Source organism: Elephantulus edwardii, unplaced genomic scaffold (assembly GCF_000299155.1).
Source record: "Elephantulus edwardii isolate Elephantulus edwardi_28Jun2011 unplaced genomic scaffold, EleEdw1.0 scaffold00079, whole genome shotgun sequence".
Taxonomy (NCBI): domain Eukaryota; kingdom Metazoa; phylum Chordata; class Mammalia; order Macroscelidea; family Macroscelididae; genus Elephantulus; species Elephantulus edwardii.
The window spans coordinates 4,053,444-4,075,797 of record NW_006399829.1 but is presented as its reverse complement, the minus strand read 5'-3'; the positions used below and the strand labels follow the sequence as shown (position 1 = coordinate 4,075,797).

General features: G+C 41.2%; 1 protein-coding gene across 1 annotated transcript in view; it reads left to right on the top strand.

Annotated features, from left to right (window-relative positions):
• The window catches only part of DAB2 (Dab, mitogen-responsive phosphoprotein, homolog 2 (Drosophila)), a 67,498-nt gene that overhangs the window by 40,077 nt on the left and 5,067 nt on the right, over positions 1-22,354 (top strand). The window contains exons 3-11 of the mRNA XM_006889547.1: positions 2,901-3,040; positions 4,417-4,515; positions 6,921-7,052; positions 9,741-9,821; positions 11,064-11,090; positions 11,330-11,383; positions 11,765-11,827; positions 16,944-17,597; positions 18,736-18,898. Coding sequence (XP_006889609.1) covers positions 2,901-3,040; positions 4,417-4,515; positions 6,921-7,052; positions 9,741-9,821; positions 11,064-11,090; positions 11,330-11,383; positions 11,765-11,827; positions 16,944-17,597; positions 18,736-18,898 — 1,413 coding nt within the window. The remainder of the gene's footprint in view (positions 1-2,900; positions 3,041-4,416; positions 4,516-6,920; positions 7,053-9,740; positions 9,822-11,063; positions 11,091-11,329; positions 11,384-11,764; positions 11,828-16,943; positions 17,598-18,735; positions 18,899-22,354) is intronic.

Sequence of the window (22,354 nt, the reverse complement as noted above, 5' to 3'; positions counted from 1 at the left end):
CACCCCTCTTGGATCTTCATCCTTGTTCTACAATAATGGCTTTATACGATATTTATCCTTGTGGGACTGAGTTAGTTCACTCAGCATAATGCTCTCCAGTCCCTCCCAAATTAGATAATAATTTACAAAATCATTGCTCCTACGTGCTGCATAGTGTTCCATTGTGTGAAGGTACCATAATTTCTCAATCCATGAAGCTAACTTCTTAAACAGAAAATCTATACTTTGGCAGAGAACCTGAACCTATATGAGCCCCATCCACACACAGTAAGATCTAATTTTTAATCCTTAACTCACCATTGTGGGATCTGCTGGAAAAATTGAATAGGATCATGTTCATTTGATAAACACAACTATCAATTATTATAGGATTATCTTTAAGTAATGTCTTTCTTTATTGAAGTAACTGTCTCTGAAAATCAAGAGCTGTACTTTTTTAGCCCTTCCTCTTTTTATGTTTTTTAAATTTTTAATGTATACTAGTTAACTTAAAAAGTTCATATACATTGTTTTTCATGCCATATCTTTCCCATTTCCTTACCCACCCCTCCGCCTATCCATTTTGATCACAAGTGTCACTGGAATGAGTCCTTGATCATTCGTAGATGAGAATTGACCACGGCTCACGTACCTTTTTTCTTACAGGAGAGAGACTTGTATGGGTTTTTCAAAAGAAGTCATTGTTGTTGTTGTTGTTGTTATGTGCCATCGAGTCGTTTGCGACTCATAGCGACCCTATGTACAACAGCCCTAAACCGTGCTCTATCCTGTGCCATTCACACTGTCTCTGACACTCCCATCCCAATTATCCCAGTCACTGAATCAATCCACCTCATAGAGGGCCTTCCTCTCCTGCGCTGTCCCTCCACCCTCCCAAGCATGATGTCCCTCTCTAAGGACCGGTCTCTCCTCACAACATGTCCAAAGTATGTTAGACGGAGCCTCAGAATCCTTGCCTCCAAGGAGCCACCCGGTTTAACCCTTTCCAGGACAAATCTGTTTGTTTTCCTAGCAGTCCGTGGTATTCTCAGTACTCTTCTCCAGCACCACAGCTCAAAGGCATCAATTCTCCTTCTATCCTCCTTGGTCATTGTCCAACTCTCTGATGCATAACAAGTGATTGTGAAGACCATTACCTGTATCAGACACACCTTAGTCTCCAGAAGGGCGACACCATTGCTCTTGAGTACTTTGGAGAGGTCCCTAACAGCAGACTTTCCCATGGCAATGCGCCTTTTAATTTCCTGGCTGCTGGTGCCAAGACTGTTGACTATGGAGCCAAGCAAACTAAAGCTGTGTACAATCTCAATCTCTTCACCATCCATCCTGATGCTGCCAAAGAAGTCATATAAAAAAAAAATCTCTCTGGCCTTCTATCAGTTGGAAATGCCAGTAAATTATGAGGCGGCTTATTTTTTCCTTTCAAAAATGTGTTATCCTCTATATTCTTCAAAATCTGGAAAAAACCTTAATGGTGAAAAATAGCCCCAAATTCCTTTTCACATATACCTGTCAGTCTCCTATAGTCCTGTTCATTTTGAATCTTTGATATTTTTTTTATCCCCACTCTAATGAAAGTGGAAATCTGGTTGTGCAGTGAGTAAGAAGCTATAGTGCCAACCTAAAGGCCTGCAGTTCGAATGCACCAGCTGTTCTACAGGAGAAAAATGGACTATCTCTTCCTGTGCAATTTACCACTTCTGAAAGCCCACTGGAGGGTCGTCTATGAGTTGGTTCTGACTCAATGGCAAGTAACTAATGGATGTCTAACCAAAGTTCTCCTTAAAGGCAAGATGGTGAAACTTCATCTCACAGATTTGGGGCATGCTCTAAGGAGGGACTAGTCCTTGGAAAGAGACATCATGCTGGGAAAGGTGGAGGGACAAAGAAAGAGAAGCAGGTCCTTCACAAGATGGATTAACCCAGTGGCTATAACAGTGGACTCCAGCATATCAGAGTTTGTGAGGAAAGCGCAGGAGAGGACAAGGTTCAGATCTGTTGTTCATAGGCTGGCTATGAGGTATCGTCAACTCGATGGCAACCCAACAGCAACAACAAAAATTTTGTAGACAGCACTAACAGAACCAGTTATTGGAAAGTTAATTCTGACTCTGTATGTGTCAGATTAGAGATGTGTCCCTTGAGGTGTTTTATGGATGATTTTCATAAATAGATCATCAGGCCTTTCTTCTAGGACATCTCTGAATAGATTTAAACTCCCAGTCTTCCAATTAGGAATGTGGTAAGCATGTGTACGGACTCCTTTAGAGATCTTGTTATTGTTGTTGTTATGTGCTATTGTGTTGCTTGCTACAGTAGCTACAATACCCTCTCTTATCCTGAGCCAGTCTCACTGTCTCTGATCCGACCCTCATTACCCCAGTTACTGTGTCAGTTAATCTCCTCATTGGGCTAAATTATGTAAAAGTAAGAATTTACTGACTTAATGAAGTACATAGACGAGGAAGTAAGTCTTCTGCTTTAAATGAATGTTGCAAATTTCGTATAATATTATAAAGATTTAGCCTATTGTTCTTATCATTGTTATTAGCCGTAGAGTTGCTTGTGACTCATAGCCACCCTATACACAATAGCTCTGACCCCTGCCATATTCTGAGCCAATCTCACTGTCTCTGACACATCTACCCCCGTTACCCCGTCACTGTGTCAACCCATCTCATCCAGGATCTTCCCCCCCTGTGCTGTCCCTACAGCCTCCCAAGCATGATGTCTTTCTCCAAGAAACAGTCCCTCCGGGCAGCATGCCCAAAGTATGTGGGATAGATTTAGTCTAGAGACACAATAAAACTTTGGCAATTCTGTTTGTAGTTGGTTATACCTTGAACTGATATTTAAATACCCTTATCTAAAATTTATCTTGTATTTCTCTTTTTCCTCAGGCTCTGGAAAGACTGATGAGTATCTCTTGGCCAGGTTCAAAGGTGATGGTGTAAAATACAAGGCAAAGCTAATTGGTATTGATGATGTGCCAGATGCAAGAGGAGATAAAATGAGCCAAGACTCTATGATGAAATTAAAGGTAAAAAGAAAGAAGAAAGAATGTATGTGTCTTAAAGGCAATGTCCTGTGGAAGAGAATCTAAGCAGAAGCTCTTATTTGTCTGTGTCTCAGTTGTTTAAAGGAAATCAGCTAATCACATACTTAACCTAGCAGAGCCTCATTTTATGAGAAGCTGTGAGTTGGAGTGTATATTGAGTTTTGATATGGAAAGCTAATTTATTCAATTATAGCAGATCCCAGACACCTTCTCTTTTGGCACATTGATCATTTGGGATAGCCAACCTTCTCCTTATAACTTTCCTCATTAATAATTCTAAAAGCTGTGTGCAAATGTGTGCATTTATTGTCTGTCTTTAGGTAGTGAGGAGAGGATAACCTATTTCAGACCTTTGAAGTATTCAGGTAACATTCATGGCTGTTCCTTAGAAACACAGGGAGCTCTGGTGGCCGAGGGGCAAGGCTGCCCTGCCAACCTGAAGGCAGGCAGGCAGTTTGAATCCTCCAGCTGCTCTGCAGGAGAAAGATGGGCAATCTCCTCCCATGTGATTTACGGGCTCTGCAAATATGTTGACGAGTCAGCCATGAGTCAGTTCCGTTCAGCAGCACGTAACAACAGCAGCTTTAGAAAAAAGTGTTCTTCAGGATTAACCCTTTGGTTTTAAATTCTAGTACTATGTTAAGGAGCCTTGCCTGTATAGTATATTATGTATTGGGTTGTTAACTGAAAAACCAGTGGTTTTACTGCACAAGTCAATTTTTTTGGGAGAAAGATTAAGCTCCTGTGGAGGATTGCCATGAGTCAGTGAGTTTGGTTTAACTTTATTACCATGTTACTATTTGGAAAGTAAGGAACTCTGGTGGCTTAGTGGTAGGGAATTGCGCCGCTGACCCAAAAGCACGTAGTTTGAATCAATCAGCTGCTCTGCGAGGGGAAAAAAGGGAATCTCCATCTGTGTGATTTATTACCTCTGAAAATTCCCTGGAGGATCAGCTTTGGGTCAGTTCTGATTCAAGGGTACACAACAACATGTGATAATTATAATTAAAGATAATGCAGGGCATCTAAATAATATCTCGAATAATGCAAGATCTAGAAATCACAGCTGTAATAACAATCCTAGTTCAGCCCTATTGTCTTCACCAATGAGTGTTCTGAAGCCAACAGAATGAGAGAGACATTTCCAGGTATGCTGAGCTGAGTCGTTATGTCCCCAGCTCAGCATGTTGTCTTCCGTCTGCTGTCTCTCGTGTCAAGGTGCCTGCTCCATTCATAAAGGGTAAACCAAGCTGAAAGAAAAAAAAGTTACTATCTTTTATGGTTTAGTCTTTTTCAAATATTATGACTATTGTAGAATACATTTAACAAGATTCTTCTTGCTTTCTCAACCTCATCAGGGAATGGCGGCTGCCGGTCGGTCTCAGGGACAACACAAGCAAAGGATCTGGGTCAACATCTCACTTTCTGGGATAAAAATAATCGATGAGAAAACTGGGGTAAGTAAGACTTTGTTTGCATGCACATGGACGTTGCCACCCTGGTCTGACAAATTACTACTTGCACTGAAGCTCCTCTTCCTGAAGTTCAGTAGGAAAACATACAGTGTTTATTGCTTCTCCAGAAGAAGGGAAAAAAAAGTAGAAAATAAAGAATCAAGATGCTTTCTTTTGACACTCATTCCCTGTAATTATAAATCTAAGTCTGTAAACACAGATATTCTGTTAACCACCATTTGGATAATTTGGTGGTTTCATGTGCACAGTAACAGAACTAGGTGACTAGCACCCTAAGTTCCTAATATTGAATTTGTGTATGAGTTTTATTTTAATATGTTGATCACACGTTGCCATCTAACCTAAAATGAGAACATTAACTGTAACACACCTAGATGGGGTTCATTGGGTTTATACTTGTCTCTTTTTCTTGTCTCCTTAGCCCACAGCTATAGCTTGTGATCGGCATTCTATCACATATGAACAGGCTTGCTTAACTTTTCAAACTTCATCAAAGGGCTACCATATTTTTTATTATTGGGCTATCTCAGGATTTTATTCCAGTATAATAAGTTACCGTCTCTTAAAAGGGTTGTTTGTGGCTCATTTTCATTAGTATTTTAGCATATACACTACCAGAGCTCTTATACCTTCCCAAAGAGAACCATTGTCTAATAGGCAAAATCAGCTTTTCAAATTGTTGGACTCTGGAACTCTATGTACCCTAGAACGGCTGTATCTGCTGCCTTTACTGATCTTCTAATTCCATACCCCTGTTTCCATCCTTCCCTATCTCAACTCTTTTCCCCTGCCCCCTAGAAAACAGTGTCAGATTTCCTTCACATGCATTCTCTCTCAAGCCTTCTAGGTCACCCAATATAAACACTGACATGGCCTTTGGTATTTGCAAACAGAAGTTAAAACAAATTCCATCTACCTAGAAATATCACTAAAGATTTGAGTCCTGCTACATCCTGTGTTATGCAGATGACACAGTGTAGCATCCTGAAACTGAGTGGGGGCTGAGTCTTTTGCTGCAGAGGGTCAAGGACTGCAGCCTTCACTATGGATTGAAGCTTAACATCAAGAAGACAGAAATTTTCACTACTGGGCCGATTGGCAGCATCATGATAGACAGTGCAGAGTTTGAGACTGTTGATAGATTTGGTTTCCTTGTCTCCACAATCAACACTCTTGGTACCAACAGCCAGGAAATCATAAGACAAATTGTATTAGGAAATCCTCCTATCAGGGACCTATCCAGAGTACTGAAGAGCAACGGTGTTAGTCTGAAGAATAAAGTACACCTGATGTGGGCCATCATCTTTGCAATTACTTGCTATGCATCAGAAAGGCAACCAATGACTAAGGATGATAGAAGGAAAATTGATCTTTCAAGCTGTGGTGCTGGAAAAGAGTACTGAATATATACCATAGACTGCCAGGAGAACACATGGGTTCATTCTAGAGAGGGTGAAAGCAGGCCACTCCTTGGAGGCAAGGATTCTGAAGCTCGATCTCACATACTTTGGGCATGTTGCAAGGAAGGATCAGTCCTTGAAGAAGGACATCATTCTTGGAATGGGAGAGGGATAGCACAAGAGAGGAAGACCCTCAATGAGATGGGGTCAGTCACTGGGGTAATGGGGATAGGTGTGTCAGAGACAATAAGTTTGGCTCAGGATAGAGCAGGGTTCAGAGCTGTTGTGCATAGGCTTGCTATGAGTCACAAGTGACTCGACAGCACATAACAACACAACCCATGTGAAAGGAGAAGGGAGAGAAAAAGCGGGTAAGTTATCACTAAATCCATAAACTCCCACCATATAAAGCCTCTGGGTCATATGGCACAGATGATTTGAGGTTGAGGAATATTGATAGTTTGAAGGCCGCATTTGGTAATTTACCACCAGAATGTACTGGGGAACCATGTTTCCATTACGACGTTTCCTTTGAGCCTTCGTCCAAGGTTCTCTGGTGACACTGCACCAGTTTAGTCATGCTGCTCATTTATAAACACCTGTATTCTATAAATACCACTCAGATAATTTGGTAAGTTGGGGAAGTAGCCTTGCTTGGTGTTTTTTATCACCAGCTTGGCCTTAGACATTCATGATTTCCTAATGTTAAGTTCCTTCGTGCTACATGGCATCTTATTTTTGACACAGGGAGACTCTAGCACCAAAGTTTAAGACAGACCATTATTCCTACTCTCCCCACCCCCACTCACACCCCAGCTTTCTCTTCTATTTGGAGTCCTCTCCAGTGAAGTGAATATAGCTGTAGCTCAGTGGCTAAAAATTCTTCCATCAAACATTTTAGCCTCTTCGCCCCTGAAGCTTAGTTGTTGTTCCTTCTAAACAGATGCACGTTTTCTAAGCACCTCTTTGCTGATGCCCCTTTTGCAGGTAATAGAGCATGAACATCCAGTAAATAAAATTTCTTTCATTGCCCGGGATGTGACCGACAACCGAGCATTTGGTTATGTATGCGGAGGGGAAGGGCAGCATCAATTTTTTGCCATAAAAACAGGACAACAGGTAAGTGTTACATCTTTTTTTTCTCTCTTTATCTTTTCTGTGATTTGAAGAGTATTTTACCCAGCACATTGGCTTTTCAGCCATTCATACACGCTTCATTTTATGACACTAGTGACACTCCTCATGTGACAGTAGCTTTTATCCTAATATCTCTCTGTAGTTCTTGTTTCTATTCATCGTTCTATCTTGTTCTTTTCTGCCTTTGAAGTTTTATCTTGGCTAAACGCTATCTTTTAGATCCTGTGTGATTGAGTGTTCTGAGGAGTAAGTACCTCTCTGGTCTTATTGTTCAATATGTAGCCTGTCAGTTATCGTTTGAGTGAAAGTTGAGCCACAGGAATGAGTTCAGTCCTAGCCCTGAAGAGTGACGAATGGCCACAGTGTTGGGGCATCTACCAGTCTCTATCAGAACAGTTAAGCTCTGCTGTCACTGTCAGGTGCCACCAAGTCGAGTATGACTTCCAGCAACCCTATGAACAACCGATCTGAACCTTGTCCTATCCTATACCATCTTTACAATCTCTGACACACTCGAGCGCCATTGCTGCAGTCACTGTGTCAGTCCATCTGCTTGAGGGCTTTTCTCTCCTTCATATCCCTCCACTTTACCAAAAATTATTTCCTTCTCCAGGTGCTACTGAATGCAAGGGGTTCTTTCTGTAATCAATTGCCAATAAGACAAACAGATTGCAATATCCATAAGCACTTTATTACCGATCTGGGAGGACGGCTGGTCGGCTTCCAAGACTGCCTCCCTGACTGGGAGAGGTCACCAGCTTTTATACTAAAATCAAAGAATTTCTGTATCTGAAAGAAAATCATTCACACCCAGATCCTCCCTTTTCCCAGCAAACAGGCAGAGTAAGTTACAATTTACATATGGTTGGGGAAAATAGCTTCAAAGTGATACCAGCTAATCTAGGAGATGCTTCTCTTCTTCTGATAAACATACAGATTAAAGAAAGGACACTAAGAATTCTAAGATCAAGCAATTAGCCCTTCAGTCTGGAGAAAACGGATGCCAATTTTATAACTATAGTTCCATAACTGATACATGCATACAGAATTCTGAACTTAGCAATACCACCCCATCACAAGGCATAGCCTTTCCTAGCAACATGCCTAGAGTATGTGAGGCTTTGCCATCCTTGTCTGCAAGCAAGGAACATTCTGGCTGCACCTTCTCCGAGACGTACTTGTTTGCTCCTTTGGCAGTCCTTTGGGATGTTCAGTACTCTCTCCAGCACCACAATTCAAAGGCATCAAGTTTTCTTGTGTCATCCTGATTCATTGTCCATCTCTCAGCAGCACAGCAAGTGGTTGAAAAGGCCACAGTCTGAATCAAACACACCTTAGACCTCAAACTAACATCATTGTTTCTCAGTAATTTGGAGAGGCCCCTGATGCAGACTTTCTCAATGTTCTAAACTCAAAGTCATGAAATACACCTACGGACTTGAGACCTGTTGGAAGGAGGCCTTGGTGGAGAAGTGGAACACTAGGAACCACATGGTCAAAGGTTTAACTCCACCAGCAAGGGGGGTGGGGTGGGAAAAGACCTGGAGAAAGAGAGATTATTGCCATGACTGATAGGTTTGCTTCATGGTAGCAGATGGCAGTGTATGTCCTCCATTCATTTTAGTAATGTCGATCAGTCTACTAGAAATTTTGATGGGGGAATATATTGGACGATTAAACCATGATCCGAAGATGGACTATCTTCACTGACATAAGTGTCATTAAACCACATTGCAAGTGGAAAAACATCATAAGAATGGACTTTCTTATGAAGTCATTGCTGCTTTGGGAGTTTTATTGTAATTTTAATGGACCTTTACTGTAAGGTTGGGTGTTTACTCATTTGTTGTTGCACATTTTCCTCCTGCTCCCTCCCCTTGTCCTCCCCTTGTTGTCATGCACCTCTTGTCCCAGATTGTTGTCCATACATTCCTTTAAGATAGTCCTTTCTTTTATCTGTTCCAGTGCAGTGTCCTTTATCTACTCCCTTTTATCCTGTTCTTCCCCTCGACCCACATGTCAGTTCCATTTTACAGTAATAGTGTTATGTAATGTTTGTCATTTTGTGTCTGAGGTATTTCGCCACCCTACACAACACAAGTGAGTCTGGAAGTCAATGATGCTTTTAGAACAAGACTGAACTAGGAACCTTGAAGGGACTCGGGAAAGGGTTATGGTATCTCTTCTTTTATTTAAACCCTTGTTGTTCTTTATGTATGATGAGGGCGATGGTACTTATCCATCAACAGTGAGAAGCTTTTATGTAACCGTCTAGTGGCCTTGTTATTGTGTACCATAGAGTTGGAACCAACCCGACCTGTGGCTGACCCTCCAGCATATTTTCAGAGGCAGTTAATCACACGGGAGGAGGTTGCCCATCCTTCCATGGAGCAGCTGGTGGCCTTGAACCAGCTTTGGGATTGCAGTGCAGCTTCTTGCCACTAGGCCACCAGAGGTCCCTTGGAATTGTGCTGCCAAGATGGGCGGGCTTCTCCCATGTGCTTAACTGCCTCTGAAAACCCACTGATGTGTCCACTAGGAGTTGGTTCCAATGCTGGTAAATAACTATAACAAGACAAAGGGGGACACCTGTACTAAGCAGAACTGATGGAGGACAGAGGGAAAAATGTTAAGATTAAAATAATAATAAAATGGTTTCTATTGTCCTAGGCTGAGCCATTAGTGGTTGATCTTAAAGACCTTTTTCAAGTTATCTACAATGTGAAGAAAAAGGAAGAAGAAAAGAAAAAGGCAAGTACTAGAGAGAATAAGCTCTGTTACATTTAAGACTATGCATGTGGTTCCCAGGTTACGATAAGTGTGTCTTTAAATTGAATTTGTCTGTGAATTACAATAGGTCTTTATGGTTATGGGTTACCCTTACTTTAATGCAAGAATAGACTGGGAGCCCTTTCAATGATTTAAAAGCTGCACATGCAGCAAGTAAGAGCGATGTGAGAAGGAATTTATTGCAAGTACAGATGGTTCATTTATTTCAAAGTGAGGGCAAATTTGCATCACATTAAAGGGCAAAAAGGAGGCGTTGTCTGGGTCAGACCTGGAGATTGCTTGTGTTCAGGACCATGTTTGAACTTTTTGTATGCATATGGTTTTTCCAGAGAGTTGGAAATTTAGTGTATTTTCCTGATAAGACAGTAAATGGAGGTTATTATAGTTGATTTTTCCAATTTCTAGTCTATGGCTCTTATTTCTCCTCTTCAACAAGCTTCATATTAATTTAAGAGAATAATACAGAACAAGGAAGCTCTGGTATGTCGGGATCTGCACCACTAACCCAGAGGTGGTTCCTCTCTGCAAGTTCAGATCTACCAGTGAGTCTGAGGGAGAAAGATAGGAAGTCTCCTCCAGTGTGATTTTACAGCCACCAAAACCCTAGAGTGTTAGCTATGAGTTGATTTGACTTAACAGCAATGAGTTGAGTCAATACAAGAAAAGTTTACTTTTAATAAACCTGTTGAAACACTGAATATCCCATGGATGGCCCAAAGATAAAACAGGTGTGTCTTGGAGAAGTTACAGTCAGAGTGCTCTTTAGAGGCAAGAATGATGAGGCTCTGCCTCACAAACTTTGAGCATGTTCTTAGGAAGGGCTATTTCTTGGAAAGGGACATGATGCTGGGAAGAGTGGAGGGTCGACGAAGGAGAGGAAGACACTCGACCAGGTGGATTGACATGGTGACTGCTGTAATGGGCTTTTGTGTGTCAGGAAGTGTGAGGATGGTGCAGGATAGAACAGGGTTCAGATCGTTTGTTCAGAGGGTCTCTATGAGTCATGCTCAACTCCACAGCACCTAACAACAACAACAGTTGAAACCCACTATTGCTATTAAATAAATAGGCTGATATGTTTTTGTTGTTGTTACAGGCAAGATTCTTTTGCCTATACTTGTGAGGTCATAAGGAGAATTGTTCTTCTGTTTAATTTCTTTTAACTACAAAGACAATCACTGAATTTCTCCCTTTCTTTTTCAGACTGAAGAAGCCAACAAAACAGTAGAGGTAAAACTGCATCTTGACTCCCTAGGAAATGTGTGTGTGTGTGTGTGACATATGTAAGCTGTTGTTTCACTGCCCAAGCTCTCTTCACTCCTGGTTTATCACTGTGTGCCCATGGCTCTGGCCCCTGAAGATATATCATTGAATGATCATGCCCAAATCACAAATCAATATAGTAGGACAGCAAAGGCTGTAGGGAAAACTCATCAACTAAACCCTTAAATATTTTGCCATCTTTTCAGAATGGAAGCGAGGCACTAATGAATCTTGATGACCAAGCTCCCAAACTGAAATTGGTATGTATGTGACGTTGTAAGATCCCTACTTTTCCTGAACACAAGTTTTTATTATAGATATTAGTTAAATGAAACTCCAGTGACCACCAGTATTTTTCTAAATATTTGTGTAGCACTTATTTCTACATACAAAGTAGTGGCTGGAGTAGACACATCTGAATCTAACATAACTATGTTCTTAAGGATGTTGGATTTCTTTGGGGACATCTCTACATTTTCTGATCTAAATAGCCAGATATCAAACCTGTATTGCTTAAATGAAAACCAAATTGTGAGAGCTATTTTTCCTAAACTTTTGTTTAGGAATTATTTACTTCAGAATACAAACAAATCTCTTTTTTTTGGTAGACACATCTAAATCTAATCCAAATATTTTTTAAGGGTGTTGACCAGATGGATTTGTTTGGGGACATGTCTACACCTCCTGACCTAAATAGCCCAACAGTAAGTGTTTGCTTTTAAATTTGTAATGTAATGCAAATGACATCTGTAAGCCAAATCAGCAATTCACCAGAAATCTTGAGCACCTCTTTGAAATGTAGAAGATGACTTCTGATTTTTTCTACACAAAGTATAAAAATCTATTAGAACGAATTTAAATCTTTGATTGCCGTGGGAACCTATTGACACTAAATCAGATATGTTAATATTCCTTAAAGGTAAATCAGGGATTGTAGTACTTCTTGGTATTCCTTGTGATCAGAAGGAACTGAATGAAAACTCTTGGCATAAATCTACTTGAAGGAAGTATATTTATTGGGTGGTTAATCATAAGGATTCATAGTCTCATTTTCACCACTTTCTCTTGGAACAGCACGCCTTCATTGTAAAGTAAGATCTAAACGAGCAATAGACTCAGTTGCATTTAGTCAAAACTTGACTTGTTAACAAAATTATTCATTATGAATATGATATCCTAGCACATGAAGTCTTCTCAACAATGATTGATCCATAACAACCTTGTGGTGTTTGATCAGTTCTTTTCAAAAATGAAGCCACTAGAATTCAGAATAAAATCATCTACTGAGATAAAAAAACCCACATTCCACCCTTAAGCTTTGGCCCTCAGATCTTCCCTGTCAAGTCTTACGTGAAATTACTTCTATTACTCTGCATGACTTCTAGCAGCTTCTTTGTTTATTCAGCCATTTCCTGAGCATTTGCACAACATTGGGTGAGATGTACATTAATGATGTCGAGAAGTTACTACTTAGAAGGGTGACTAATCACAAGACCTATTAGTTAACTTCAATGGGACAGTATGATGTTAACATGTAGGGTATTACCTAGTTTAAAGATTCAGAGAATGCTTCTAAGGGAAATGGGTTCCTTGTCCTGAAGGTGAAAATTGAAGCAGCAACAAGTGACAAAAAGGAAGTAGTCAGGAATAATGCTAGGCACCCCTTCTCACTCGGAATTGTTCGGCTGACTTAGGCAGCAAGGAAGGGTTCAGCAATCCATGCAGCAACGCAGGATTGGGGGAGATCCTCACTTCCTGAAGGGCTGTGCGAAAAATGCCAGGCATGTGAAGTCTCACTGCATAAAACACCCAGGCCAAGTGAGGTGGGAGGAAGCGGAAGCTGCCTACCCTGGTCTCTGCTTTCAACCCTATGAGAATCACAAGGTGCAATGTAGAATCGGAAAACCACTAAAAAGCCTGCAGTAGAGAAGTTGTTTGATGTTCTTTTAAAGAATGCACCCTAACTCACTTCTCTATAGAACCTTCCATTCCCCTTGTAATTTATTCCCATTCATAGCTTAAATTTTCTGAAACACTGAGTTAGATGATACTAAAAAGGTCGATGTAGGCTTTGCAGTTCTTTTGATTTGTTGGTACTCCCTCCCACCCCTATCTCCATTGTGAGGCCTACCCCCCAGAAGAAATTAATATTCAAGATGATATTCCAACAAAGTATGTTGAGATAGGGAGCAAATCACTAGATATGCAATGGAATTCCAGAAAGAGAGCTGAGGAAGCATTGACTATTTCTTCTGCTCCTAGTTGTCTAGGAACTTCTGAAAAAGGAAAATATGATATGTGAAATCTTGGGTCTCATTTCTATTTGATTTCATGCATTCTCAGAATTGTTGATATATTGGGGGGGGAATTATACTTTCAGTTTAACTAACAATCACTAAAGCAAAACCATTACAATAAATGGTTTCCAAAAAGTGAGAAAAAAAGCTAAAAAGGCTAATATGCGCTGGTTAGATTCTGGCAACGCGTTGACTCCATACCCATAAATCACAAATAGAGTGATCTTGCCAACATGTTTAGAAAGATGCAAATCTTGCAGCACCAGTTGTTCTGGAAGATAGAAAAGAGAGAGAAATCTAAATTATCCAGATTTTATTAGTGGTGTACTGAATCACTTGTCCCTTTTCTGAAAAAGTAAGGAAAATTGTTTTGTGCCATTAAAAATGCATACATACATAAAGTCGTGCTAATACTTGTGTTTCACTAGCACATTATCTTTATTGGAAAGTCACTTGTTTGTTAGCCTCCCATACTGTGTCTCACCAAGCTTACACATAACACACATGAATAGGCATGCTGTCTAGCTTTAAAAGCTTGACCATATAAAAGCATAGCTATGAGAAGAATTTCAGGCATGATCTACCACAATGGAGGTTAAATCAGTAAAAGGAGTGAGACGAGAGAGTAAAATGTAAGATTCGTGCATATAGAACGTGTTAGAGGGTGGTACTTGTGAAGTTGAAATGCAGGGATCAATGGAAACAAAAGGATGGGGAAAAGCTCTGTAAAGAATCTGTACTTGAGCTGAATCTTTGAAGTGTTGTGGAGAAAAATAGTCATTAGGCTAGAAACAACTTGAATTCATGGTGGATCATTTGAACGTTGGGCTAAGACAGCTTACCTCCATTTAGAGAGAAGCAGAAAGCCATCAAAGGCTCTGAGTAGTGGATTTGTCAGGCTGCCTGGGTAGAATTGTTAGATGAGATGTTCCACCTCCAGAAGATCTAGGCTGTGGAACTCAGTATTTAAAATCATGCCTTTGTGCAGACACCTCTTTGGTTGCCTACATATCCTCCCCACACCTCCACCTGACATTCTTAAGAGCAGGGACGCTACTTCACCTTTATGCGGCCATTACATGTCCCTTATGCACTCCAAATGGGTCATGGCTGAGTGGTGGAAGCATTGGCCGTCCAGGGAGGAATTACGGAGGCTCTGGCCAAACGGGGTGCTGAGGACCCTCTGATCTTTCAGCTGTAGTTTATACACAGACGAGCAGTCTTGCTTGGGTTAACAACAAAAACCTGAGGAGAGCCTTATACATTTTACTTATAGGCTGACTGTTCAGAAGTCTAACATTGTGGTTCCTGTTTGGTGTCCTAAGAACTTCTTCTGACGTATTTGAAAAGCTGAACTCAGCCAGCAGTGAACACCCAACTGTTCTTACCAAGAGGTGGCTCATAAGAAATGAACCTTGAAATCACAATCTGTGTAATAAACTTTTCCCTACCTTTTGATTGTACAAAGATCCTTGCATTAAAAGATCTTCCAGTTCATTTCTTTGATAAAAAAAATTAATTGCTAATTCTTTCTTTTGATGGAGAAAATCTAGTTTTTAAAAACTGTTCTTTATAGTCTGTGGTAAGGGAATCTCAAAGATAGAATACCATTTTGGTCTGAATTTGCTGTTTCTTCTATGGCCTCAGACAAGAATCTAAGCTTTCTGTAAAATGTATCCTTTTCTTTCCAAGAACTTCCTGACTTGAGAATTTCCAATTCTTTTAAAGTAGTTTTGGTTCCAGATGATCAGAAATATTTAGTTACCTGATCAGGGTAGTGCTAAATAATTTCCATTTCAGCAAGATTTTTCAATGGTTCCTTTACTCAACTCAGAAGGATAGGAAGATCTGTTAATGTAAGGGCTCTATCCAAGATGAACTTGTTATGTCACATTCATAGAAAGCCAGGAAGATTATCTCACTAACAGTCAAGAACCTAAATAATAAAACATAAAGTCAAAAGAGGAGAGTTATAAGTATGTGTTGCTTAATATCCATAACATACTCTGTAAAAGAAGACGTCATGTAATTGGGGTGTTGTGCAAATCCGTCATGAAAACCTTTTTGGATCCCACTTCTGGTCAGCCTCAAGGCCACTGCAACCATTGTTGCTGCTGCTGGAGCTGATGACAGAGGCCACAAGAGTATGGCCTGCCCCACGTGCTGTTCTGCTTATTATAGCACAGGAGCAGCCCACCCCCCTTATCCCCCACCCCTGCTGTCACTACCATTACCAAGAGCCTAATCCTAGAACCATGTACTCAACTAATAGTAATCTCCTCTGTGTCCCAGTGCAGCAAGTCTGGGTTGGAGATCTTTCTAACTATTAGGAAGGAATAAGAAACAAAGAAGGAAAGTTGCTTTCTCTTTAAAAAAGGAAAAATACCTATGAGATTGTGGACCCATATGCAATGAAATGTTGTCCTGATAAACATTCAATAATGCATACCTGTAGTTGAGCTTTGCATATTAAATCTTAAAGTTCAGCCTGTACTTAGGTATTAGTTTACTTTAACTTCTGAATAGATGGGGTGACTCAATGTCAAGAAGACAAAAATCCTCACCACGAGACAAGGGTGGTAAATGTGATAAATGATGTAAGTATTTAGAGTATCACTTTCCTAAAAGGACATGCAGGAGTTCTGGTGGCCTAGTGGTAAGAAGCTAAGTTGCCATCTCAAAGCCATACGGTTCAAATTCACTAGCTGTTCCTCAGGCTCAGGTTGTGCAATCTCCCATGTCATTTACTGCCTCTGAAAACCTGCTGGCCCGTCAGCTATAGGTCAGTTCAGACTCAACAGCAAACAACATAAAGACCACCTTGACTAAGACCTTCAATGAGAACTTGAAGGAGTTATAGCCCAAAGATGTGATGTAAAGAGAAAATCATTCACCTGATTAAAAGGGGGGGGGGGAATGGACCAAACGATAGGGAAGTGTATTTGATTGTAATGACCCTAACAACTAGAATGATAAAAATAGGCATATATCAGCTTCTATCAATTCACTCATTTCGGAGGGTAAAGGTAGATTAGGTAGACTGAATTGATGCATCAGACAGGAAGCTGGGCTAGCTTTCTGAGGCTATTCCTTATTTTGTGAGACCATTACCTGCAGGAGTTAGTCGCTAGTCTTTTTTAACACTCTCTTAAGTCATGATTTGGAACAATGATGACCATGAATTCATCGAGCAGCTTGTACAAACCAGAGCGAGCAGTTCTGTGAATAAATAAGCAACTATAATGTTCTATTTAATGAAGCTCCCCGCCTCCCCCCAAATGATTTAAATAAAAGGAGAATCAAAGGAAATTTAGCAAGGGCCAGGGCAGAGAAGATTTATTATATAATATTAGTATATGCTCTGAGGGAGGTGGTGGGTCTCAATGATGAACAGTAGGTTGGCGATAACAGTTCACATGGGAATTTTAGATAAACCTGTTGATTTTGTGTAGTTTTCTCATTTGATGTCACAACTTGGACTAACATTCTCTCTCTCTTTTTTTTTTTTCTCCAAATGTGATAGGAAAGCAAAGATATCCTGTTAGTGGATCTAAACTCTGAAATCGACACCAATCAGAATTCTTTAAGAGAAAATCCATTCTTAACAAATGGCACCGCCTCCTACTCTCTTCCTCGACCAAAGCCTCAGGCCTCCTTCTTGCCTGAAAATGCTTTTTCTGCCAATCTCAACTTCTTTCCCACCCCTAATCCTGATCCTTTCCGTGACGATCCTTTCACTCAGCCAGACCAATCGGCACCCTCTTCGTTTGATTCTCTCAAATCTCCAGATCAGAAGAAAGAGCATTTGCGTAGCTTGTCCGCTCCACTGAGTAATGGGCCCCTGAATGGTGATGTTGATTACTTTGGTCAGCAGTTTGACCAAATTTCTAACCGAACTGGCAAACAGGAGGCTCAGGCAGGCCAGTGGCCTTTCCCGAGCACGCAGACCCAGCCAGCAATGAGAACTCAGAACGGGGTATCCGAAAGAGAACAGAACGGCTTCCATAGCAAATCCTCCCCGAACCCTTTTGTGGGAAGCCCAGCCAAAGAACTGTCAGTACCGAATGGCGTAAAGCAGGACTTGGAAAGCCCTGCCCGGCCCTCACCACATGACTCCATAGCCATTATCCCACCTCCACAAAGTACCAAACCAGGAAGAGGCAGAAGGACTGCTAAGGTGAATTGTCTTCTCCACATCTCCATTGGCAGAATGCATGTTCGCTACCAAAGGGTGGTGTGATGCACGTTCTCTCTCCTGCTGCTCTTGTAGTCTCCTGTGTGGCTGTAACATAGGAGGTGGGACAAGATGCATCAGTTCTCCAGAAAGACCTTTCTCTAATCGCCACCCTCTTTATGCCTCTCACTCAGCTGTGTGTGTGCCACACCTTGCTTTCCGTTTGCATGTCTTGTCACTTCTTATTAACTAAACACGAGTTTTTCCATTTTTAATGCTGCTATGCTTCTGTGCCTCTGGTAAGTTTGATCGCCATGTTCTGGGAGGGGTGGGCAAGAGGTCTTTTTGTGATTTTTGTCCCTTCCCGACACTAATCCACGCTCTGCACATCGATCATGCTGCGTCAGCGTCCCAGGTGATCCTGTGAAATTCTCGAGTTTGCATCCTCTTTCAAAGGCAGAGGGAATTCTGGTGGCCTAGGGCCTTATATGTTGTGCTTGCTAACCTGAAGGCCAGCACTGCGAATCCACCAAGCTGCTTCTTGGCAGAATGAAAAAGAGTATTCTCCCATAAAGACCTACTGCCTCACAAACTCAATGGAGGCTCTCTCTGAGTGGACATTGACTCAGTCGCAGTGGTATTGGGTGGGGTGGGGTTCAATGCTAACTGTATAATGTCTTGTCTTAGAAGAAACATGCCTAGTCACTGATTTCTCCAGTACACCTTCATTAAAAGCAATTTAAAAGAAGGTGTCTATAAGCCTCTTTTTAAATCTCTTATTTTAACAGGCAGGTTGGAGGTTGTCTCTATATAGATTGATTTAAGTCCAATAATGTAATTAAAACTATTTAGGCTGCTTATTATTAGCTACCAGTTCATCCATTTAGCTGGTAGGGAGACCAGACAATGTGTGAGTAAGCAAAATAGATTTCACTTTGAGGGTTCTGGTTTCTATTAGTTGTAAAGACCCAGCATTCTATCCATTACATTGTGCATGTGTGTACACTGGCTCTTTCTTAGTTATAGGGTCAAGTCTTTCTTTTTTTGTGTGAGTCTCAAACCTGAGGTCAAGAGTGAAAGACAAAAAGCCGCATTTCCCAGTTGTGGAGTAACTCTTCTCTTTGCCTCTCTGCCCTACCAGTCTTCAGCAAATGACTTGCTCGCATCAGACCCCTTTGCTCCTCCTGCCTCAGAATCCCCAGGACAGATGTCACCTACAGGACAACCTGCAGCCCTACAAACCAACCCTCTGGATCTCTTTAAGACGGGTGTTTCCACCCCGGTGGGGCCCCTTGCCGGTCTAGGTAAGTGCCTATAGGTGTCATTCTATTACTTATAAAATAAAGATGCATAGAGAAAAGGTGTTTTGAATTCCTAGAACTCCTTGGTCATGAGATTTGTGTACCTTAAGAAACCCGTCTCCCACTTCTACCCCCCCCCTTTAACCCTACTGCACTTGATATCCTTCTTGTCACTGAAATTTGACCCTTTTGAGTTGCATGTGAGCAGAAACCATTTTGCACGTTTGCATTTACGTGCACCCACTGGTAAGAGTTTCTGAAAACAGCCATAAGGGTGAGACTAACTGCAACGAGGAAAAGAGTGCTTTGTCGCCCATCTTTATTGCGAAACACAGTGGCATGCACGCCTGCTGTGCCATTAACCATCACTATGTAGCAAGTGTATTCACTGTCCAAATTACATCCCATTCCGCCTGGGAGGCCAGTAGTCTGAAGTAAATGTAAGCCAGATAGCATGGAAGTTCTGAGCTCTGGGCCTGTTACCTAGGCGTGTGCTACATGGGTGGCGGACAGGCGTCCTGACCAGGCTCTGAGCACTTAGCAGTTCTTTGCCAAAGTTTTAAGAGTCCAAAGACAAGTACAAGAACCCCAAAGTTAAAAAGGGCACAGACTCTAGAGAAGAAATGATATTTTATCAAATGGCTGATGTCCACTAGGGCTGCTAGGGAATGTGTCTCTAACTCACGTGCATGCGCCATTGGGAAACTTGGTCACCCTTGGCCACAGGGCTCAAGGCTGGCCCTGCTGCTCTTCAGCACAGCCTCCAGTTCTTTGCCGACTCCATAGTGCAGTTTTCAGACATCACAACAACAGTGTTTGCTGTCCCGCTGGGGACTCTTTGTTATTCTGCTTCTTGGCACCTCCACAAACTCCACATAGACTCTGGCCTGGGAGGGGGTATAAGATGAAGCTCAGCTCTCCGCCCTCTTTGGTAAAATTTCACCAAGGGTAGTGACTTGCTTTACCTCCTGCAGAGTCAGTCATCAGGATCTTTGTTTTACTCCCATCTCTGTTGTGTTCCTGCAAAGGGAAATATTTGGATTCTGTCCTGTTGCATCTGGTCAGTTGTATGTAGAGTAGGGTGATATGGGATAGGGGGTTAGCCCACTGCTGAATAGCTGATATCTCTGTTTGCATTTACACCATCAAGAGATTATCATTATTTCAGATCTCTTTGGGATTTATTTTCCTCTGTCTTAGCTCTTCCCCCACCCCACTCCCCACCGCTAAGCATAGTTGACTGGTACCTTCCCTTCCTGGAAATGAGAGAACTTGATGCACTGCCTGCGACTAGACAAGATCATATCGCACTGCTTTGTAGTGCAATATCAATGCCCTGAAGAATTTTTACAGCCAATATTTAACTAGTCAGCCTGAAAATACAGCTGGACCCTATAACTGTTAATTTATTCAGACGAAGTGAAGCTTTTTGGCTAGGTGCCTCTGTTGAGGCCTTGGGGTATACAACTGCAGAATACTGATGATTCTTCCAAGTTTGGACATGGAACTCAAACTGAGCTCTACAGTATAGCCCCTGTCCACTCGCTGGGATCCTCAGCCAAACCATGGAAGGTTGTAGGTCTGGCTTCCGCTGGACCCAGCTGGGAGACTGTCTCCTTTGGAGAACTGGGGGGAGTAGGGAGGGAGCTGAGCTCTCTCAGCGTTGACTGAGTTTAATCTTTTTCAGAAGATAATAAAATTAACATTTTATTACTCATTCTCTTTTTCTCTATCTCTTGCTCCTGTGTCTCCAGTGGCACCTTGAATGCCTTAGAAACATGGTGTATGGTATCTGGTAGAACGAGAATGAAGGCTGGCATAGGCATCTGCCTGGGAAGGCCTTTGACTCCTGGCAAAAATGTTATTTTTCTCTTTTACCACCACTCCCACTAATACCATCTATGACTAAAGCCACATATTTTCCTAAGAGAAGAAAACTAGTCCAACATACCAGATGATAAAATTCTACCCTATTTGTAGCACATCCAGTTGGTGGAAACTATTAGTGAGTGACTCTAACTTTGGTTAATAATATTTAAGTAAGTGTTTGAAAATACTAGCAACGACTTTGTTCAAAGTGAACTCTCTTTTAGAAGTCTGTGTTATAGAAACCAAGAGAACATGCCTCTTAACTGTGAAAGGAAGATATTCGGAAATTCAAATGAAATGGAACTTCTGCATCTGTTTATTTAAGTTTTTGAATGCATATCCGTTTTAAAAAACCAATTCTGTCCCAAGAAGTCAAGGAGACAAAAGAGGAAGCTAGAATCAGTGGGTTCAGAATCAGTGCACCCGAGTTCTAGGCCCTGTTTTTTCCCCCACTATAATTCGATCTCCAAACGCCTAACTTCAAAGCAAGCATGTTAAGATGAACCTATCTCAAGCTCACTACTCTCTGACCACTATATGTATTCATAGCCAGATGGCTAGTGCTCATGGTGAGACTTGGGTCAAGTAACACCAGCTTCCAATGCTAAGTAACTTTAAAGCACAAGTTCTTGTTAAGACCCTGGACACCATTTTCAAAGCATTTCTCAAAAGTATTCCTAAGTAAAGTTTCGAGGCCTTTCTTGGTTGGGGGAGAAAACTTTCATAACTAAAATATGCTCAAAGTTCAAAGCAAGTAGGTTTTGAGAACCATGAACGAAGCTGAATTTAGGTTTCCTGTTAGTGGTAACAGCGTATCTGGATCATTAATACACTTGGGAAGAGGCAGGAAAGCAAATGCCCTATATATGAGCATTAATGGGAACGGGCTTCTCAGGATGAAGAGCTCAATTTTCATGATTTAACTAGTTTCTAATCAATATGGTGTCGGTGCAGGAGTTCACTAAAAAATCTAAAAATTCACTCTAAAAATCAGAGGCTCTTACATAGGCAATTAGTAACTGTGAAAGGATTTTGTTTCCTGTTATCCTCTCTTTCTCTTCCTCTCTTAAATACCCTGTTCCAACTTCTGGCAAGGTTTAGTGAGTGACACATAGCAGGAAGCACTTTTATCCAAAACAGTCCTCCCAAGATAAGCAGCCCTTCCTCAATTTTATATATAAGAGTAGAAAAGTATCTCAGCACCAACTGAGTTTTCTCTTCCTTTTATATAGCTGTGTCAACCTTAGCAATGAAGGAATTTTTTTTCTTTTTTTTTTTCTCTCTTCGGAGGGGGAAGCGAGCTGCTGGGGAGGGGTGGGAAGGGAGAAAATAGCGGCAATGAATGAATGGAAATCCAAAACCTCTGTAAAAAAATAAAATAAAAAATAAAAAAATTATAAAAAAAAAGAAGGGAAATGCATCTTTCCTGGATTAGCATTTACCTTTTTGACACTGATTTTCTTGATTATACCTAAACTGTATCACAATTTGTCTGTTTACTGCCTGTGTGTAAATTGTTCTTTTTCAAATAGAAAAATCCTGTATTTTTGAACTGGCAATAGTAGTATGTTAAGTAGATTACCATCTTAC